The sequence below is a fragment of the Haliotis asinina genome, chromosome 2 (assembly GCF_037392515.1).
Source record: "Haliotis asinina isolate JCU_RB_2024 chromosome 2, JCU_Hal_asi_v2, whole genome shotgun sequence".
NCBI lineage: Eukaryota > Metazoa > Mollusca > Gastropoda > Lepetellida > Haliotidae > Haliotis > Haliotis asinina.
Window position 1 is genome coordinate 23,056,873 of NC_090281.1, and position 21,525 is coordinate 23,078,397.

Genomic DNA, 21,525 nt, shown 5'->3' on the forward strand with positions numbered 1-21,525 from the left:
ACCTTGAGTGCAACGGTCCACCATCAAGACAAGAACAATTAGTTGTGATGCATGGTCGACAGGGGGATTCTTAATAACCTCGACATCAATACTAAAATATCTATTTTAGTGCTGGTTAACTGTTGAAGTGGCTGCGAAAGTACGCTTTTTCATTTTGGCGGAAGTGAGGCTGTCATCTTTGTCGGTGACGAGAGCGGTGATGTCATCCAGAACTTGACGCGTGTCAACATCAGTCATGGGCTCACAAACTCAGATACACACTGTCTACTCCTACGGTGAAATATATGTGTAAAATATGTGTACGGTGAAATTATCTTATGATTCCCCTTTAACCGAACAAAACAGACCACAGACAAGTATATGATATTCAATAACATAAAAAGGGAATAAGATTTGCAACAATAAACAAGATTACAACGAATGATAGCACAATAAATGGTGGCGTCCACTGAAATATTGGGACACAAATCTAGCATATTAATTCGCCAAAGTTTGGATATTTCAGGTACACAAACAGATGTGCAGCAGTTGAATGACGATGGCGTGGTGATTATTGACAGTCGTTAAAATAAGTGTAGAGGAATGGTAGATCACATCAATGTAGATGAGACTTTAAAATGTCGATGCAAGGAGACAGACGAGCATAAATCCAATTTAGTAGTGCCCCGTTCATCTAAAACCCATACCTATAATACAGTTCTGGAGATGCCAAGTAAACTCTACCCCACAACAGAATCATATAGAAATAACTGGAACGAATTCTTCCAGCGGGAGTATATCAAAGAAGGCAGGTAACTCAAGTTCAAGATGTGAATTCACATAACACTTAGCGTTTTGAAAATAAGCTTTTGTGACCCATCAGAACATTTTTTTAAATAACGAAACATTCTCATAACAGTACTTATAAACGCCAAAAGCATTCTCTTGAATATTCACGAATAGTCTGTACATATTGGCTAGTATGCAAAACAGATTACATTTTGAATTAAGGGCGATAAGTTCCTGCTGTCAGTATATAAGCTATGTAGTTCATATTGGGATAAAATTGTTATTTTGTTTAACCTTTTACGTTTGTTTCCTTGTTTGTTAGTTAATGAACGCCTCACTGTTGAGCGCTATTAGCTGTTCAGAGTTTTGTCCCTTGCGTATGCCGGATTCCAAACGGGGGTTCGAGTCCAGGGTTTCCCTGTTATGTTTGATACAGCAACCATCTGAAATCTGCATTACCTGACATAATACATCGATATCCTTCAAAACATTGATCAACGTACATGTAGTGTTAAGCCTAGCCCAATAACATGCACACAGAAATGGGCTTCACACATTGTACATACGTGTCTATTCGAAGCCGGGATTTCAGCGTTACGAGCGAACGCTTTAACCACTAAGCTACCCATGCGTCCCCGTACACAAAATCAACAACGTCGAGTGATTTCTCCGTCACAAATTGTCTGATCGTTGTTTAACGCCCCACTAAGCACAACCCAGTGATCGACATCATGAGCATCGACTAACGCAGTTTGGATACTTTGACTAGTGTCAACCAATTCAGCGAGTCTGACCACTCGATCTCGTTAGTGTCAAACGTTGAGAATCAAACGACAATCGTAGGTTTCAGAAGAAGCATGGGTTCAAGAGGACTACGGTCTGTCCACTTTCAGCAAGTGTCAAAAACATCTCATTTAATTTAAGCTGGGATTTCAAACAGGTACCTGTAAATCCAGTCTTCTTTTGTTTTTAGAATCAAGAATACCAAGCCGCCGCATCCTGTCACAGACAGTCAATTTTCTGGGGATGCCTGCGCCTCCCTCAGTGCCATATCCACTTGCAACAGTTTTCAAAACACGATGAACAGTAGACACAGGGATGCCTGTTCTACTTGAAATCACTTGTACTTTAAAATCAACTTCCTCTTCACTAAACCATCCGTACTGAGGATCACTGAAAATGTAAACAAATTAAAGGGTCTATAGGCGCACCGAAATATCGCGGTTTTCTCATCCTTACTAGGCGCCCATTCACAGCTGGGTGGACTGGGACATATAGTCAAAGTCCGTCGTCCAGTTGTACAGCAAGTGGCTATACCCGCAAGTAGGTGTGTGCATGTACCTGGTCATGTACCAGCGGATTCGTGGGTACTTATATGTGCACAGGGTTGAGTACTGAACCCTAGTTGTGACAATACTGAAAGACTTTGTGCACGAAGTTGACTCCAAGGTTTTAACGACCTGTCACAGATGGGCTCGAACCCCAAGAATCAAACTTGGCGCCTGAGACATCTCGCCCACCACGTCCAGTTATTAGCACTATGCATTTACAAAACCTTGGGTCACGTCATTTACAGTGTGTAAACACGTGCAACCCATTAATATTATAATATTGTATAATTTGTGCTATGGTGTTAATGTATTTAATCAGTTCATTTTATGGTGTAGCTGTGTAGTTAAAGAATTGGCTTGTCATGCCAAGACAATGTGTGAATCACATTTCTGGAGTCCCGAGCCATGATACTGATGAAATATTGCTAAGCACTGCGTTAAGACTAAACTCACTCACTCACACAACGAATTTTATTTTATTCGTAATTCTGTTCAGGCAGATGGTTGTGATTACAGCCCACTATTAAGATGATGTCATCCTTTTACAGACTTTGTCAGGACATTGCAGGAAATCTAGTTTCCTCGGACTATGTATGTGTTTAAAACGTCTTACAGATATTTAAAACCACGACGAGCAGGGCTGTACCGATATTCGAACATTGTTGGTTTAATGTTTCCCTCAACAAAACTCCAGGTGTACAGCGGCTGCTTGTACATAACGCACACTCGCACGCACAGCAACTAATCAGTTTGAGTATCTTGAATGTTCCATTTTAAACAATATAAAAAGTATTGCAAGCAATTGATAATAGTGTTACCTGTACCATTCATTTACAGTATCCACAAACGGAGACGCTTTTAAAATTTTGTTTAGAAAATATGGTTAACCCTAGTGCGCACCCTCACCGGCCAAAGCCTCTTGAGACCGCCTACGCATGAGGAGGAGCTATGACACAGGCTGAACAGTCGGAGACAGATCTGGCCACATCTGGAGTCGTTATCCAGTATATTGAGACAGGTTCGTACTCTCCGAATTTTACTACAATACTTAACTTGGTCTTTATTCATCAGTGCTGATTAATGATTCCTTTCGTTTTCAGTCGTGTACATGTATGTTTGCGACCCTCACTGGCAGCTGAATGTAACTTCTGATGTTGACTTACCATCATGTTATCAATCACTACTTTGTGGTTTAGCGTATGCGTAATGACACTTTTGAAGTTTTGAAATTGTAATGGCAAATTGAACCGTTTGGATTTCTTTTGCAGAATGCTTTCCCTCCGACATACCCTGATCGCCATCCTCTTCTGTGGGGCCTGTGGTTTACCCAGGTATCAAGCAATTTAGCAGACACGATCAGGGCTTGGCTTGTCTCGATTATTTACAGACCTATAGCTGAAATATTGCTGAATGCACCATTAAACAACCAAGAAGCATAGCAAAGTGTAACAATTTCATTTAATGACACTAAACATCAAGTTAGAAACCTAATTTGACTCTCTCATTAATTCACTGTTCATCTCTTCTTGAAGGAACCTTTTATATCTGTTTCTCCGCTGCAACCCTCCTGAGCAGCTGGTGGGGAAATTCTGTGCTGCTACGATGGACAATGACCTAAACGGTGACGGCAGAGTGGACTACGGTGACCTGAACAAAGATTACCTGAATTACAACTACGACGGTAAGCTCCATTCAACCACGGACCTAAACCAAAAGGGGAACGATGAGGGTAGAGGAACACCTTTAAATAGATCATTCCGTAGAATAACTGTATGTCAGTGTCAATTTTTCACTCCGGAAGGTGACTTATGACGTGATCAAATACCAAAGGTGGCGTAAACAAATAGTAAAGCCATTTGATGCTGATATCTAACAATGTTGATGTTTTGTCTTTACTTTGTACTATCTTTTCTTAATAATGTATGATGGAATATGGAAGCACGTGTTAAATAGAGACGGTGGCTCAGTCATTCCGAAGACCCTGGTTTAATTTCCAGGCACATTGTGTCAGGTTCATTTCGGCAGTAAAGCTAAGCTCACTTACTCACTCATGTTAAATAATCAGAAAACATTCCTCGAAACGTTTGAAATAAGTTTGATAGTATGTTTTATTGTTACTTCTACATTTTGTGTTTGGTATAGATATTGCAGAGATTTCTCAATTGTACAGGCTTTGTGAACGTATTCCGCGTTAAAGTAAAGACTTGATATATTGCTCAATTTATAAACTTTTGTTGGAACAAACAGCTTGCGTTTTCATACCAGTTTATAATACAATTCGGCTAAAATATTGTCACATCTTAAATTTCCCCAAGGTACACGTAGAAAAGTAAAATATCTTATGTATACTCCCCAGGGAGTTGATATTGATACATGCATGGATATATGCGCTATATAAATGTCCTGTAAGTATAATGTTTCATTTAATTTCCTTACTATCTTGCTTTGTAACAGATGCAATATTTAGTTCATGTTTGAAATTTGAATATTTCTTTCTTTAATAACTGAATATGATCTTAAGAATATGACGACTCATGCTATTAATGGTTACGATAATGATCTTGGAGGCGATAAGATAACCCGCAGAACAGAAAAATTGTGGCATACGTTCTTGTGAAAAACGTATTTTTCAATTTAACCAACAGATGACATTTGTGCTCGGGACGAGTGGGAGGTCGTGACCAGACTTATGTGTCGGTACGGCTTCTCCGAGGAGTACTGCAGGTTTATGGCCAGATCCTTTGACGCAACCCCAGGCGGATTTGTTTCATTCAGTAAGATGTATTTTCAAAATGTGTATCCTTCGGTTTGTAGTTTACTTCCCGAGATGACTGACGACAAATGCCAAGTTTCCACTTTAACAGCCAGTTGATCTTCTTGCCTCAGGAACATGTTGATAGTTTGGTTTATCCGAGACAAGATGATGGCTGGCTATAAATGTCTAGTTTCCACCTAAGCAGGCAGTTAACCTTCTTGCCACTCAGTCAGAAAGATGTTGATAGTTTGATGTACCCGAGACAAGATGATGACTGACTGTCAATGTCTAGTTTCCACTTTAACAATCAGTCAGCCTTCTTAATGTTGGTGGATCCCGCTGGGGAAACAATCATATGATGCTTATGACAACAGCATTTCTGTAGAGTACAACAACAATCTCTTGCATCTTGTATCTCTTTTCAGATGTTAGTACTGCTGACTTCCTAATGCTGCAGTACACTGTAAGTAAACAGACAACTCTTGCTTTTCGATATCCCGTAAACATTTTGAACAAACCAAATTAATTTACAATCAAGTCATAGCTATTAGAAACTGATAGTGGAAGTCATTACGTGTAGCCCGTTAAAACCTGAGTTATCCTGACACTTCTTGCCAACGTCCCTGTCCAGTACTAGCATTTCCATGAAGTGTGAAACTGTCACAGATTTGACGCAGACAAACGTCCATATCAAAAACTTCCCAAGTGCCCACGTCGGCCTACTTCGTTTGTATCTGTTCGCCTTCACGATATACGTGACTTTAAGAGCGTTCTTAAAACAATAGTCACTCACTCTGCTTTATCCACTTAGTCGAGGGTTGGAGTCTCTAATGGTCTATGTGACTTTCAGATTTGCCTAAATTATGATATGCATATATTAGACATTTGACTACAACCCAAATAACGCTCAGTACCCACTTCACTCACTCACTCTCCTGTCCACAGCGTTTCAAGAATACCTACTGCAGTGATCCCCAAAACAGGGTAAGTCCTGTGGACAAACTCCAGTGCGACGAGGTGGACAAACTGAAGCCGGCGGACATCAAGTGTGCATAAGTAGAATCTACATTCACCCGTGATGAAGACACGGCAATAAAAATGTAGGTAATAACAAGTGTTTTCTTGTCATCTTATTTGGGAAGCTGTAAATGGTTGTCATCCACTACAAAGTGGCCATGCAAGTCATCGTCCAGTTTCCAGGAAATGATTTCGGGGCGTTTTGCTGTCCTTCTTCCTCCCTCATCTAGGCCCCAGAAAGTCCAGATTAATACTCATACACTCACACCAGACTGTTCAAAGAGATCTACAATGTTCTTTCAACCATACTTAACGTGAAAGTGGCTCGAAAAACATTATTCTGATTTGGCTGCGAAACCTAGTTATCAAGACATTATGTCATCTCAATTCCGGAAGAAAAAACCGTGGCATAATTCGTAGAAAGCATTTAAATCTGAACGATTTTCAACGTCAACTTGACGAAATCACATACAACTTCCATAACAAAAGTATTTTTCGGTATGTTCTGCAATAAGGTGTTATGCCAAGCAGCAAAACCACAGGCAGATCAGGAACTGTCGATCTAAAATAATAACACTTACTTTGTTAAGTGTGTGAACGACCTTTTCGTCTTGACGTTATGAATAACCCAAAGAACAATTATTGTGTTCAGTTAGCCTCCACTGACTATTGGCAACAAATTTGCAATCAGTATTTAATGTTACTCAGTATCAAACCTTAGTCTTACATGAACCAAAAAACCCCAAAAACAAAACACGCAAGCACATACATAAAAATTACACGCTCAAGGTGTTTCAGATTTGGACTTATGCTGACGTAAGAAATCAGCCAGGTAGTTTTCGGTTATACAATACACCATACACGTGGTGGATGACTATGGGTTTTATGCATAAACACGCGATGAGTATGACCAGAACGGAGTGATAATTGGTGCTTCACGACAATTTGTTATGCTTGTATTTTCTGATGAGATATATTTTAGAAGTATTTCTTTAGCCTCTCGTAACCCACTTAAATAATACTTCGAGCCATCCAAAATTCGAGAAAACATGAATTAAATAAATAAGAATACAACTCATTTTCGCCCTGAGAACCCTTATCAAAGTTCGACACAGGGGTTTTAGACTGTACTAGAATTAAATATTTATACTTATCGACGGCGTGCAGTTCAGAGAAAACACTTCTCAGATTAGGTAGAAAATGTAATGTCAGCAATCAAATACGTACAAATTTAACTTCTTTAATTCGATTCTCATAATAGGTACAATGAGCAAAGTTCATTTCTTGTGTTCCGCACCCATAATATTCCTGAAATATTGCTAAGAGCGGCATAATCCTTCACTCACTCACTCACTTTGGTGTGATGACATTGATCTGAAAAACTATAACTAAACCCTTCATCACACCATAGGTTCAAGCAGTGTCAAGCGATAGATAAAAGTACAGGCTATTCTCTGCAACGAAACCTTTCAAAGTATTGCCCTGTCATCTCAACCTGGATTGTGCACAGTTTTCAACCTGAGCTTTCCTTGCTGCCTGTACATGAGTATGTCCTTGTGCCATCTTGAAACTGCAAGTCACCGAGGACACAAAGGGATTGCAACTGTTTTATCATCACCTCACGCAGATGGGGTGCATTATTTATTTATTTATTATAGCACGTGCAAAAATGTTGATAGGTATTCCTGCGAAGAGTAGGTCAGCAATACCCCATGTATGACCTGTTAACAAACAGTTTTATTGTTGCGAGTCAACTGTATTTTTTGCTAGAAAGTCTTCGTTTAGCTCAAGCTTTTTCTAGTCAGTCAGACAAAGATTTTACTTAGACGAGTTCACTTGATCTCATCTCAATTGTCCGGGAGACCTAATTTGGGCTCACTTCTTCAACTCCACAGAATAAGGTGAAGAAGGTCGGAGAAGAAAACAAGGGTGGGGGTGGGGAGGTGGAAGGGGGAGTAGGAATAGGAGTGGAATTTTGTACTGATAACGTCATCAACTACAAACACGTTCTGGGAAAATAGAAAGAAGCAGTTGTCCATAAGACATATTTTACGGGTGCTCCTTCCTTCCTCGTTACAATAGCAGACGTTAGTTGTTCTATTGAAGGAGGAAGGGGGCTTGGAGAACTACAAACTCGTTCTAAGAGAACAGATCGAGGCAACTGTCTTGTAAATTTCAAATTTCAAATTTCAAATTTTTCAAAAATCATGACTGAAGTTTATTGTTGAGTGGGGATATGTTTTTCAGTTAATCCAACATTATATAAGAAAATCCTTGTGATCGTTTCACCCGATGAAATATTCGATTCATCAACATAATATTTGACTCTTCCAAACAGTACATACCTCTTTGTTAAATAATCAGTATCGTTCTTGAAGTCGGGTATATAGGCAAGTGCCGCGTTAAACACCAAACCAACCAACCAACCAACCAACCAACCAGCTAGGATTCGAACTCACCGTTGCAGGATGCTAGTACAAATGTGTAACGCAACTTTAATCGACTAAATCACCCGTATCCGTGCAATCCACCCTAGAGAATGTACTTAACTATTAACTATGAAAGAGGCAAGATCAGTGGTTTCCACATTTTTATTGACAACGTATTAGAGTTATCATCCTTGCGGTCAAGTGACTTTTGTCCCTTGCCTTTCCAGGACAAACATGTTGGTTTAGTCGGACCCAGGGAAATATATGGGTGAGCGTTTCCTGTACTTGTAGACGATGTCCGTGTACTTCACCTGAGAAAAGAGTCAAAGGTTGGGGTTTTAGTTCTACAAAATCCAGTAATTCTGGTTTTGGTTGACTGACTGATCTTCGAGAGGATCTTCGAGTGTGATACAATCTGCACACGGAATTCATAACGACATATCTTACATGCAAATGATGTGCAAAATAATAAGATGTTTAATACCAAACATATTCCAAGGCCAAAGGGTCTGTGCGCTTAAACTACCTCTCGGAGAAAGTCTTTCAATACACATTGCCCGAACATTTTATAAGGAGCTCCAAACGTTTTGTCACAAAGTCTAGGGTAACAACTGCCATGTCCTGAGGCAAACCTTCAAAGCACGAGATAGCAGTGTGCTTGAACAGTTTGTCAGATGACTTTAGCAACCCTTCTTTTTCGACGTCGACGCACTGTGACCCACATCCTGTTACACCCAACACCCAAAACCAGCACCCTCCCTTAAAAACCTACACTCCAAACCTCATCCAACTGGTGTCATTGCCACCACTGAAGATTGCACTATAACCCACATCTTCAACCCTACCACCCAACACCCAACACTCTGCATCCTTCATCCTACATCCGAAACTCCATCTCACTGGTGTCATTGCCATCACTGATTATTGCACTGTAACCCACATCTTCAACCCCAACATTCAACACTCTACACCCTACACCCCACACCTCATCCCGCTGGTGTCATCCCCATCACTGATTATAGCAGATGCAGAGGTTCTGTTGTGAGTGTGCTGAAGGACTAGAGCTAAAATGGGAACTTGTCTGTCAGTATTGCTCCACTTTTACACTCTAACATCCAGTACCCAAGCCCTTACCTGCGATACATTCCCTTATATCGTTCAACGTACGTCCGTTACTGAGTTTTGCATCGACCTGTAAGAGCTCTGTCAGAAAGCAAACCACACAGAGACTTTGTGGAAGTTGAAATCTTATTCTACTTTGTACAGTTAATATGTACTTTGTATAAGCCAAGCTTATTCTTTTTCCTAGCATTCTATGGGACCAATAAACTTGTGTGGAATAAATCCTTGCTATCTATTAGACATCAATGGATGTAGAATAGCCAATGCATAGAAGTACATAGCTACAGTTTCCCGATAGGGTTCGATACTGGCGAAACGTCACAAATACCTCTTGCATGTAGGCCTTTTCTTCCGCATCTTGCAGCACGGCCATGAACTCCTGGAAAGCTTCACACACAGACACTTTGCCATCACCTGCAGATAAAAATCATTCCTTATATTGTGACTTCTCATCTTTGGATTTGTTGATTTGCTTTTAACGCCACTCTCCAAACTATTATAATTAATGACCACAAAGAAAATGTAACTGACTTATATATATGAATTATGCATTTTCTCCATTCAAATCTTTGGTGAAACTCATTGAAAGAAACTGTAGAGGCTGTTTGTGAAATCCAGGAGTTTGAATAACGACTTTATGATTTATACCCGTGCTCATGTAACTCGTTCCCCTAGTTCCCCTAAGAGATAGATGGTCTCTTCAACGAACTAATGCTTATCAGACTAGTGGATCGTGCAATAATGTCTAAACTATATGATTACCAGCAACAGAAGGTGAATGCTTTTCGGGTTGGGTGATCTTGTGCAAAAATATCTATGCAAGGTATATCCTACCATCCTTATCGAGCAACTTGAATGCAGCATCGTCCTTGTCCGCAGCACTGAGTTTGAGGTCGTTGTTGACGTCGACAACGTCGAAGACACGGCCTGCTACGCCCCTGCTGATGTCATACCGCTTCTTCTCCAACATCGCGTAGGTGCAACGGTCGACCCCGGCATTTTCTGCTCAAAAGAAGGGCATTGTAAATGTATTTGCAACCGAGGACATAGAAACTGTTCAATACAAGGAAATCCCAAATTAAGTGCAAACATCGACTTCAAGGTTACCTGTGCAGGATAAGAACATGTGAAATGAGTATGACATTTAGTCCCAAGAACAAGAACAACCAAAATGAAACTGCAGCCATGTACACGTTACAGGACAAGGACATGAGAAATGAACTCCAGCGTTAAAAGAACCCAATAAAAACATCATTTATGTAGGTGAAACTATCCCCTCCAGGGTTAGACGCACCGCTCGACCAAACTCATAGTTAAGAAGGACAAGAATTTACCAAAAACATAGCTGTCCTACAATTTCAACAATGTGATTTTGAATAACTAAATACTTAAACTATCATTTACGTGTGAGTGAACTATCGAATGTGCCTGCAAATGTACGGTCGTTCATCTCGGCGGAAGTCAGGCTGCCATCCTTGTCAGCGTCGAGAGCTTTGAGGTCATCCAGAACTTGACGTGTGTCAACATCAGTCATGGACTGGTTGGTGGGTCTGAGTGAATACAGAGTCATACAGGTAGAGGTCACGTCTAATGACAGAACAGAACAGTCATAAATATAATAGTACAACATAAACACAAAATCAAATAAATGCCGAATTTTACTGAATTCCATAAGCACGCACATGGTGGTCGCGCCCCAAAGATCATAATTTCTAATTCGGCTAAGCATCCAGAACATATGCTTCTCTTTCTTCGGGTATATCCCTTAGGCCATACCTAAGTAAAAAGTACGGACAAATCGTTATTAATGACAGGACACGTGGAGATACGGGTTAAACTTTACTTGCAGCAACCCATGCTTGTCGTAAGAGACTACGAGACTAGGGGGTCAGACTTGGTTGTGGCCACATGTCACTGCATCCCAGTTTTGTAGTTCGATGCTCATGATGTCAACCACTGGATTTGTAACTCGATTATCTACAGAGGCCGCCATATAGCTGGAGTACTGCTGACTGGAGCAAATACAACAAACCTAAATACACCGTTACTTCTACGCGGAATCAGAACTCGAGTGGTTTTCCAGTGGATGTCTCCCACACTCTGATGTTTGTGTCGGGACCTCGTTATCATGGGTGCGAATCCTAGCTTACCCTCAGTCATCACCTTTGGTGACTCAGCACAATAAGAATATTCCAGTGTAATTCCAGAGTGAAACATGTAATACGTCACTTTGTTCTTAATCAACCTGAGGCCTAAACATTACTAAGTTCAGATTTCCATAATCACATAGAGTTGCGCTACCATGGAGCGCTCTTTACAAATGTCCAACGCCCAGTCTATGATTTAAAACCAGCTCGGTAAATGACAGCTTTTGATGTACAAAGCAGTTCCATATATGTCAAGTGTTTGGAAGCTATTCGTTTCAGTAATCGGTCTCAGACAAGATAGTAAATCTTGTATAGCATCAACATGAACTTAAAGTAAGCGCATATGCCCGAAAATAGATATAATATTGTCGACAATGTGTGACATTAAAAGGTTGTAGTAGTTATAGCTAGTAAGGCATAGTTGCACTTATAAGATGAAGTAATTATGCATGTGCGACCACGTCAAGGCAAGTCGAGACATAAAGACAGAAATACTATTTCGTAGTTCTCACCGGCCAGCCTGTTGAATTTGAAAGGAACCGCATTCTGTATTCTTGTTGCTGCTGAATCTCTTTCCTAAGGCTGATGCAGAGGCCACGAATAGGACCAGACACAACAACGCTCTGTACATCATCTGCGGGTAGATAGGCGTGAATAGATATACACGAGTTACGTATTTACTCCACATAGCTAGTATATATCTTACTGCACAATAACAAACTATGATATGAACAATAACTCTATCGCGAAAATAGTAATCACGCTATTATAGGACACATTATTTTCGTCAAAAAGCAAATTCTTAACATTTAAACGGTGATGATATGGATGATTTAAAATTACTAATATACATTCTGACAGTACATAATGAGAATGAGTTTATATACCGTTTGCAAAGAGGACTATCCACGAGAAAAAAAGTAAATGCCGACCAACAAACATCAACAGTAAAACATAGGAAATTTTGTATAACTCAATGACTGTTTTACGCTGAATAACTTTTCAATTCATTTGGATTATCGCGAACAGCTTACCTTGAAGTTCACTCTCGACTCGTCTACTCCTCAAATGCACAACTTCTCCGGGTGGTTTCGTTGCTCGGAACATGAAGCTACTTGCAACTGCTTCCCGAGTCAGCAAACTCCGCCTGTCACTCAAATCGGGGCTCTAGACAGGACGCCCATCTCATCGTATTTGCAATATTCAGTGTCGTGGTTGTCAGGCGATGTCTTGTACAACTACGCCAACTACATACATTGGTTAAGTGTACCGACTGAAGTGATGATCTTTAGTGGTTCCTGCGTCCTCAACAAACCAACTACATACATTGGTTAAGTGAACCGACTGAAGTGATGATCTTTAGTGGTTCCTGCGTCCTCAACAAACCAACTACATACATTGGTTAAGTGTACCGACTGAAGAGATGATCTTTAGTGGTTCCTGCGTCCTCAACAAACCAACTACATACATTGGTTAAGTGAACCGACTGAAGTGATGATCTTTAGTGGTTCCTGCGTCCTCAACAAACCAACTACATACATTGGTTAAGTGTACCGACTGAAGTGATGATCTTTAGTGGTTCCTGCGTCCTCAACAAACCAACTACATACATTGGTTAAGTGAACCGACTGAAGTGATGATCTTTAGTGGTTCATGTATCCTCAACTAAGCCAACTACATACATTGGTTAAGTGTACCGACTGAAGTGATGATCTTTAGTGGCTTCTGCGTCCTCAACAAACCAACTACATACATTGGTTAAGTGTACCGACTGAAGTGATGATCTTTAGTGGTTCCAGTGTCCTCAACTAAGCCAACTACATACATTGGTTAAGTGTACCGACTGAAGTGATGATCTTTAGTGGTTCCAGTGTCCTCAACTAAGCCAACTACATACATTGGTTAAGTGTACCGACTGAAGTGATGATCTTTAGTGGTTCCAGTGTCCTCAACTAAGCCAACTACATACATTGGTTAAGTGTACCGTCTGAAGTGATGATCTTTAGTGGTTTATGTGTCCTCAACAAAGCCAACTACATACATTGGTTAAGTGTACCGACTGAAGTGATGATCTTTAGTGGTTCATGTGTCCTATTTACGCTCTCGTGTAGTTGCGTAAAATCATTTATTTTGCCAAGGTTACATATTAGGCTGTTTAATACCAACAGGAACACAACAATAATTGAAAACGTGTGAAAATATAACAAGCTAACAGGATAAGAACACTCTTAGAACACTGTTAGAATCCTAACACTGAAATGATCCTTATAACAAGGGATAATCACCTAATCCGATTAAAACACACGTCTAGAAGGCAGTCATGGCATCTTCTTATCAAGCCTGGGATTTACATGTTTCCTTAACATTGTAACTGTGTTCTTGCTAGGTAGACTGACTAACTCCCAGCAAGGCCCGTGCAGGATAAAATATACTGAACACTAACACTAACCAAACTGTGTGAAAACACACTTTATGAACGCAGGATACACATGAACCAAACTTCATGAATTGACAATTACTTCCAATTACTTATGCCACGTTCTACACATGCACATGTCAAGCTGAAAATAAATTAGCATGGCGACGATTATGGGCTTAAATGAAGATATGCATATCATCAATAAATTCAGCTTGAAAATTAATATTGTTTTGTTCATAGTGAGTTAAGTTGGTTCAACTGCTTTGAATCTGAAGAGTTAGATCAGGTCCTTCCCGCCAGTTGCACATGTGAGGCGCTGAAACATCAATGATCGTAATCGATGCAGTCCTCGGATTTGAACCCTTCTGTAACAGTTTGTAGGTATTCAAGGGTTGTTACATCATTGAACCATTAATACAGTTATTCAAACAGTAAGGAAAATACATTTTTTGCTTTTGGTTTCTGCAGATATATTTCTGGGTTACATGTATTACCATTCCACATTTCAACTTGTCATAAGACTTGTACCAGTGCTTATCTGAAGGAACATTTAATGAGACAACTGTCATGCTTAGCAAGGTCAGCTGCACTCTTCGTGAAAACATATCTTATTCTTAGAAACGAAGTGAAAATAATAAGAAAAAAAGTTTTGTCACCACATTTTAACCTGTATATTCTGTTCGAGTGCCCTAATTAATTTAAACTGCAAGTCATTCAGGGCACGTGAACAGTGGGTCCGCCTCCTTATCACTGTTAATATGTATGTGCTTACTGTGAGTAAACATGTTTAGTGGCATACATAAATGTCGTGATGCCACATGTGTATCATGTGTGAAAACTACGACAAATTGTACAAGAATCCCCCGTCGGTACCACTGCATGTAAGGCTGAATAAAAACAAGTCAATGTTTCTCGGGCACATTTTTTTCTGTCTTTTTTCTCTCAGAAATACAGCTTGGAAAGTTTAGCACGTGTTAATGAGGTGTAGATTCACTCACACTCTTCTTACAGACAGTCATTCTTATAGCGGACAAATGGATGATCGAGACGCGACAAAGTCAAAATTATGATTCGGTGCCTTTCATATATTGCACTCTGAGAACACTTGGTGCTATTGATTTTGATGTCCAGCACAGTCTACTTAATCGTCAATTAATAAATTACGATTACAATAGTATTTGAAATAATTACCTAATCACACCGAATTATTATCATCGTGCATTACCGAATCTTGGGTTGCATGCCATTCACAGTATATAAACATCTGCAACAATTAACATATCTATATATATATATATATATTTATGGTGTTAGTGTGATTTATCAGTGTGTTTTATGGGAAGCTGGGGTAGAAGCGTTCGTTCGTCATACCAAGACCCAAATTCGAAATCCCACGTTGGTAGAGAGTGAATTTTATTTTATTCCATTTTCATGGACACTATATTTATATCATTCTGAACAGGCGGGTGGTTGTGTTTACTGCTCAACGAGGACGATGTCATCTGATTCAGAACCAGTCTAGAAACAGATTATATCAGGGCAACGAGAGGTAATCTCGGTTCCTATGATTGGTCTTGGTCAAATCATCCACTGATTGATAGTATGAACAACGACTGGAGACTTCAGGGTCCGAACACCCACCCACTCACCCGTACATGCTCACGCACCTTATGTAATCAGGTACTTATAGGATCTTGAATGTGCCATTTAAAATCACAAAAAAAATATTACAAAGAAATGACAATAGTGATACCTGTACCATTCACTACCGTATCCACAAACGTGGTCGATTCTAAAATTCAGTTTACAAAATATGGTTACCCCTCGTCGGCACCCTCACTACCAAAGCTCCTTGCGTCCACCTACACGAGGCGGAGCTGTAACACAGACTAAATAGTCGGAGACAGATCTGGTCATAGCTCGAGTCGTTATCCAGCACATTCAGACAGGTGCGTACTTTTCCGAATTTTCCATATTTATATTTTCCATATTTTATATATTTTCAATATTTAACTTGGTCTTTTTTCATCAGTACTGATTAATGGCGCTTTTCGTTTTCATTGGTAAGACATCAACCGCTACTTTGGCGTTTAGCGCATGCGTAATGGCACTTTTGATATTTTGAAATTGTAGTGGCACATTCAACCCCCCATCACATTAGTCTGGTTTTGTTTTGCAGAATGCTTGCCCTCCGACTTGCCGTGTTCGCCATCTTCGTCTATGGGACCTGTGGTTTCTCCAGGTAAACCAAAACAAAGTGTTAACGTTTCAAGTTAGAACCTCAGAAACCTTTTTTGACTTTTACTCATCCACTGCCTGTCTCTTCTTGAAGGTTCTTTTTCAATCCTTTGCTTGTCCGCTGCAACCCTCCCGAGGAGCTGTTGGGAAAATTCTGTGCTGCGACCATGGACAACGACGTCAACGGTGACGGCAGGGTGGACGGCAGTGACATCGGCAAAGATCTTCTGAATTACAACTACGACGGTAGGTGCCTTTTAGCCAAAACCGAAAGGAAAACCTATGGGGGCAGGTGGACCCATTTCAATAAAATCATTCCATAAAATAACTATATATCAGTATTATACCTTTTACCCCTTCGGAAAGTGAGGAAGCTGCCGGATATGACGTGACTTATGACGTGATCAAGTACCAAAAATGTGAATTTCAAACAATGGTGAATTCAGTTAAAGCTGAGATCTAACGATGTTAATGATGCGCCTTTACTTTGTACCGTCTTTACTTATCAATTTATTATTATTTATTATATTAAATAAGGTGGCAAAGTCATGCCGAAGACCCCAGTTTGATTCCTCACAATGTATGAAGTTGATTTCTGGAGTAAAACTAAACTCACTCACTCACTTCCTCACACATGTTAAATAATGAGGAAAACATACCTTGAAATAAATATGAAAACCGTTACTACTACATTTTGTGTTTGGTAAAGATATAGCTATACTTTCTCAAATTGTACAGACCTTGTGAATGTATCCCGCTTATAGGGGAACGTGTATTTTCATAGTACTTCATTACATAGTTTGGCTAAAAAAATTGTAACATCATAAATATCAAGTTCAAGTTCATTTTGAAAACAGCTTGACTCACAGCGCATCTTGATAGCTAAAGAACAGATGTAATTTGAATATATCATGTATCTATTATAACATTTCTTTATTTTATATTTGATAATGTTAAAAACGTGAAGTTGATACTAATGATGATAGTAATGGGGATGATGTTAAGTGAACCCGGAGAACAACTGTGGCATACGGTTTGTTGTGTTTTTTATTTGTTTGTTTATTTTTAAAAAAAAAAACATATATTTTTCATGTTATATATACAGGTGACCTTTGTGTCGGTAAACAGTGGGAGTTCGTGACCAGGTTCTCGTGTCGGTACGGCTACTCCGAAGAGTACGGTATATACATGGCCACATCGTTTTCTGGCAGCCAAGGCGGATTTGCTTCATTCAGTAAGATAGATTTTCAAAATGGGTGTCCTTCTGTTTGTGGCTCAATTTCTGAGTTAACAATAACTGTCTTGTTTCCACTTTAAAGTCAGTCAACCTTCTTGCCCCAGGAACATGTTGTCAGATTGTTGTATCCGGGATCAGATGATGACTGACTAAATGCCCAGTTTCCACTTTAAAGTCTGTCAACCATCTTGCCCCAGGAAGGTGTTGGTGGTTTGATGTACGTGAGACAAGATGATGACTGACTATAAATTCCCAGTTTCCACTTTAACAGTCATCAGTCTCTTTGCCCCAAGAAAATGTTGATGCATCCAGCAGGGGACATTTGACATTTGAATCAATGAATCAGTTACAGTGTATAGGATGCTTATCACAATAACAATAACTTCCAATAGAGAAAAGGCAGAATGGAATGTAAACTAGGATTAAAACTTACAACAGCCTTCTCATATATTTGTATCTCTTTCAGATATGAGCAATGCCGACTTCCTAATGATGCAGTACACTGTAAGTAAATGGACAGACAACTGTTGCCATTCGATATCGCGAATACGTGTAACAAATTTGAGTTAATTTACAAATCTAGTGACAGTTATTAGGAACTGATACCGGAAGTCATTACATGTAGAATATTAAAAGCAGTGTTATTCTCACGCTTCTTGCCAACAACTCCAGTACTAGAGTTGCATTTCATGATGCGTGATACTGTCACAAACGTCCATATCAAAAACCTTCTTACAGGCCAAAAGTTAAAGTGCTCATTCATAACATCGGTCCATTTCATTTGTAAAAAAGGCAGTTTTCGTCCGGGTGAACGTGACCTTTCTTAAAGCTGCGTAAAACAACATTCACTCACTGTGCTCTATCCCTTTAGCCGATAATCACGCTGATAATCGGCGTGACTTTAACATATTATTACATCACAATCTGTGAGTATTATATATTTTGATTACTACCTTAATGACTCAGGATATCCATTTGACTCCCACAATCTCTTGTCCACAGCGGTTCAAGAACGCCTACTGCGGTGACCCTAAAAACAGGGTGAATCCTGTGGACAAACGCCAGTGTGACGAGGTGGACAAAATGAAGCCAGAGGACATCAAGTGTGCATAAGCAGAATCTACATTCATCTGTGATGTAGAAACGCCAATAAACCTGTTGGTAATATCAATAATGTTGTTCTCATTGGAGAAGCTGGTTACCATCGTGGCTCAGTTTCTTAGCAGTGATTTTGCTATTTTCTTCTTCTTCTCCCCTTCTGCTTCCCCCCTTCATCTTCTCTTCCTCCCCCTTCATCTCCTCCTCCTCCTTCTTCTTCTTCCTACTCTAAATCTTCTTGTTTGTGTTGTCGCTTTATGAAGATGACTAACGTATGGTAAGGCACCCTGGAGTTTTGGGTCATACACCTCCTCAGATATATGCCCAGAGTTACCTTTCCCACTGTGGTCAAAGAGTTTTCACGCCATGGACACTTAAGTGTTCGCGCACTGGCTACTCTCTCTCCAATCGGCTGAATTACCAGCAGCTGGACTAATTACGAAAGCATAGTAGTTTGGAACAGCTCTGAATACCATGATGAAAAAGAAGCAGAACAAAAAAGACTGTTTTACGATATATATATTTACATTATTTATGTCCATGATATTAAAAATGAACACTTGCTCATTAAATGAGCCTTAAATTTCACGTGGAAATAGAAATATCAATATATGTTTCTTCCCACACATCACAAATTCAAGTCCAAGACTTCACATACCGATGAATTTCAATTTAAATGCACATGTAAATCAAATAAAGTGAAATTAGAATTGCGAATTCTCATAATTTTACCTTGCTAACTGAACATGTAAATCTCAGATTTTAATTCAACTTAGGAGAACAGTTGTTTAAGGAAGAATCATCGTTTCAAAGAGCTGTTACTACTTTGTATTACAAATAATCTTAATTTCACTTTAATTGATTTATTTATTTGTCTAAAGCGTAATTCATCGATACGTTTCCACTGCAAACATGCTATAGTAGTGTTGAGTCGGCTGAATCTGCAAATAGTTTCTCTCCCTCGTGTTCATATATCTAAAGGACGCTGATGAGATCCTCATCATAGGAGCTGTGATCACGTGGGCAGCAGTCATTTCAATAATCAGACTAATGGGTGTGGCCCTTCCCTCTGAAATGAAGAGGAGGTGGTGTGTAGCCTAATGGATAATGCGTTCGCTCGTCGCGCCAAGAACCGGGTTTGAATTGTTAAAAAGTGTGAAGCCCATTTCTGGTGTCCCCCGCCGTTGTATAGCTAGAATACTGCTAAAATGGCGTAAAACCATATTCACTCACTTATGTGAAGAGAACCATTAGTCATAGTTGTCTGGCAACCTGTCACAGCCAATGTGCCATTTCTGCTTTGCTTCTTGTTACACCTGCATCCCTTCATCAAAACATCAAATACATTCTTTCGACCACGTACAATCTTTCCCTTTTGAGCCGTGGTTGATATGACCAGCATTAACCCAGATGTCTACTTATAGCAAAAATACAATAGAGAATAAACACAAAAAATATAGATGAATTATTACAACCACTTCCTCCTCAGCTTACACAGGAATCAGCTAACAGCTTCGGAAAACAAGAAAATTAAAGGTACATATTTACAGAAACTTCCATTAACAGTCCCGGAGTGGACCCTGAATTTGGTCATGGCGTAATAAACAGAATGGCCTGTCTGGGAAAAACCCAACAGAGATTAAAAAAACATAGTTTTTCAATCACCCAGGGGTAACAGTAGATCACTTATCCTTAAAGAAGAGTAAATCTAGAAACCCATTACCAGAAGATTCACAGAGATCTACGATGTTCATATTCAAGCATAGTAAAAGTGAAAGAAAACATTATTCTTATTTGGTTGCAAAACTAATTTTTCAAAGACAGTTTATGTCATGTCAGTACTGGAGAGCAATAGCTGCGTAATGCGTAGAAAGATATTTAAACCATAAAGTTTCTAAATGTCAACGTGATGAAATCACAAGCTCCAGGAACGACCTCCAAACTTTAAGCTTCTTGTGGGTATAGTTGACAACTTTGTGATACCAAGTAGCTGCAAAGACATATCAGGAACTGCCCTTTCTAGAAAAATAACACTGCTTACCTTGTTAAGTCTTGACATTATGAATATCTCAAAGAACAATTATGGTGTGCAATTAGTTTTCTCTGACTTCTGGCAACAAATCTTCCATCAGTTTATTTATGTTACTCGCAATTTAAACTTAGGAAACTTGTTTTAAGTCTAAACATTAACAAAAAAAATAAACCAAAAACAAACAAACACACACACACGCGCGCGCGCGCGCACATATAATCAAACATACTTACATTTGGTCACGTGCCTGTATAGTTGGCATAATGTCGATTCTAAGTTAACTTTGAACTCAATGATTTACTTATGTCGCTCTTGCAAGTTTCAAAAAGGTCCTGATGAAAATGACCCGAGTTGAGAGTAAACTGGTGCTTCGAGACAACTCCTTGTACAATATGTATTTAATGAGATATATTTTATAAGCTTTTCTTTACACTCTAACGTCCGAAAATTCAATCACATGCCTTTGTGGCGAAGTTGAAGAGAACTGTGTACATACTTCGTGTTATCCAAACTTCAAGAAAACAGTTGGAGAAAACAAAATATAAAGAACAACGAAAGAATACGGCACATTTTTCGTCCGCACAACTTCGACACCTGAAAGTTCGACACAACGAGGTTTGTAATACAATTAAATATTGATAAATGCTAATAGTATGTAAATTTAACATCGTTTTGAAGCGAATTTGTTGTCGGATTCGTTTCTTCCCAGCATGTACCCCTGGTGTACCCCGCCACGATACTGCTGGAATGTTGCTAAGACGCGGCTTAATGCTAAACTCACTCATTCTTTTTGTCGTTATGATATTGATCTGAATGGTCCCATCAATGTCAAGCGCTTAGTAAAATTAAATACTATTCTTAGAAACGAGATGCAAGGAAACTTTTCAAAACATTGCCCTGTCATCACAAGACTGGAGTGTGCACAGTTTTCG

The 21,525-nt window shown here is 39.5% G+C and overlaps 2 protein-coding genes across 2 annotated transcripts; one reads left to right on the forward strand and one right to left on the reverse strand.

Moving 5' to 3' along the window:
* Positions 1 to 8,446: 8,446 nt before the first annotated feature.
* On the reverse strand, positions 8,447 to 12,676 carry LOC137272364 (uncharacterized). Its single transcript, XM_067804736.1, has 6 exons — positions 12,604 to 12,676; positions 12,082 to 12,203; positions 10,827 to 10,972; positions 10,257 to 10,424; positions 9,751 to 9,836; positions 8,447 to 8,611 (listed from the first exon to the last, which is right to left on the reverse strand). The coding sequence occupies exons 2-6, from the start codon at positions 12,201 to 12,203 to the stop codon at positions 8,543 to 8,545; spliced, it is 591 nt and encodes a 196-aa protein (XP_067660837.1). The 5' UTR covers positions 12,604 to 12,676; the 3' UTR covers positions 8,447 to 8,542.
* A 3,492-nt stretch (positions 12,677 to 16,168) lies between these two features.
* Positions 16,169 to 18,630, forward strand: LOC137272365 (uncharacterized). The gene is made up of 5 exons (XM_067804737.1): positions 16,169 to 16,230; positions 16,321 to 16,472; positions 17,332 to 17,460; positions 17,930 to 17,967; positions 18,466 to 18,630. Exons 1-5 carry the CDS (start codon positions 16,169 to 16,171, stop codon positions 18,574 to 18,576), a joined length of 492 nt encoding a protein of 163 aa, XP_067660838.1. The 3' UTR covers positions 18,577 to 18,630.
* Positions 18,631 to 21,525: the final 2,895 nt, after the last annotated feature.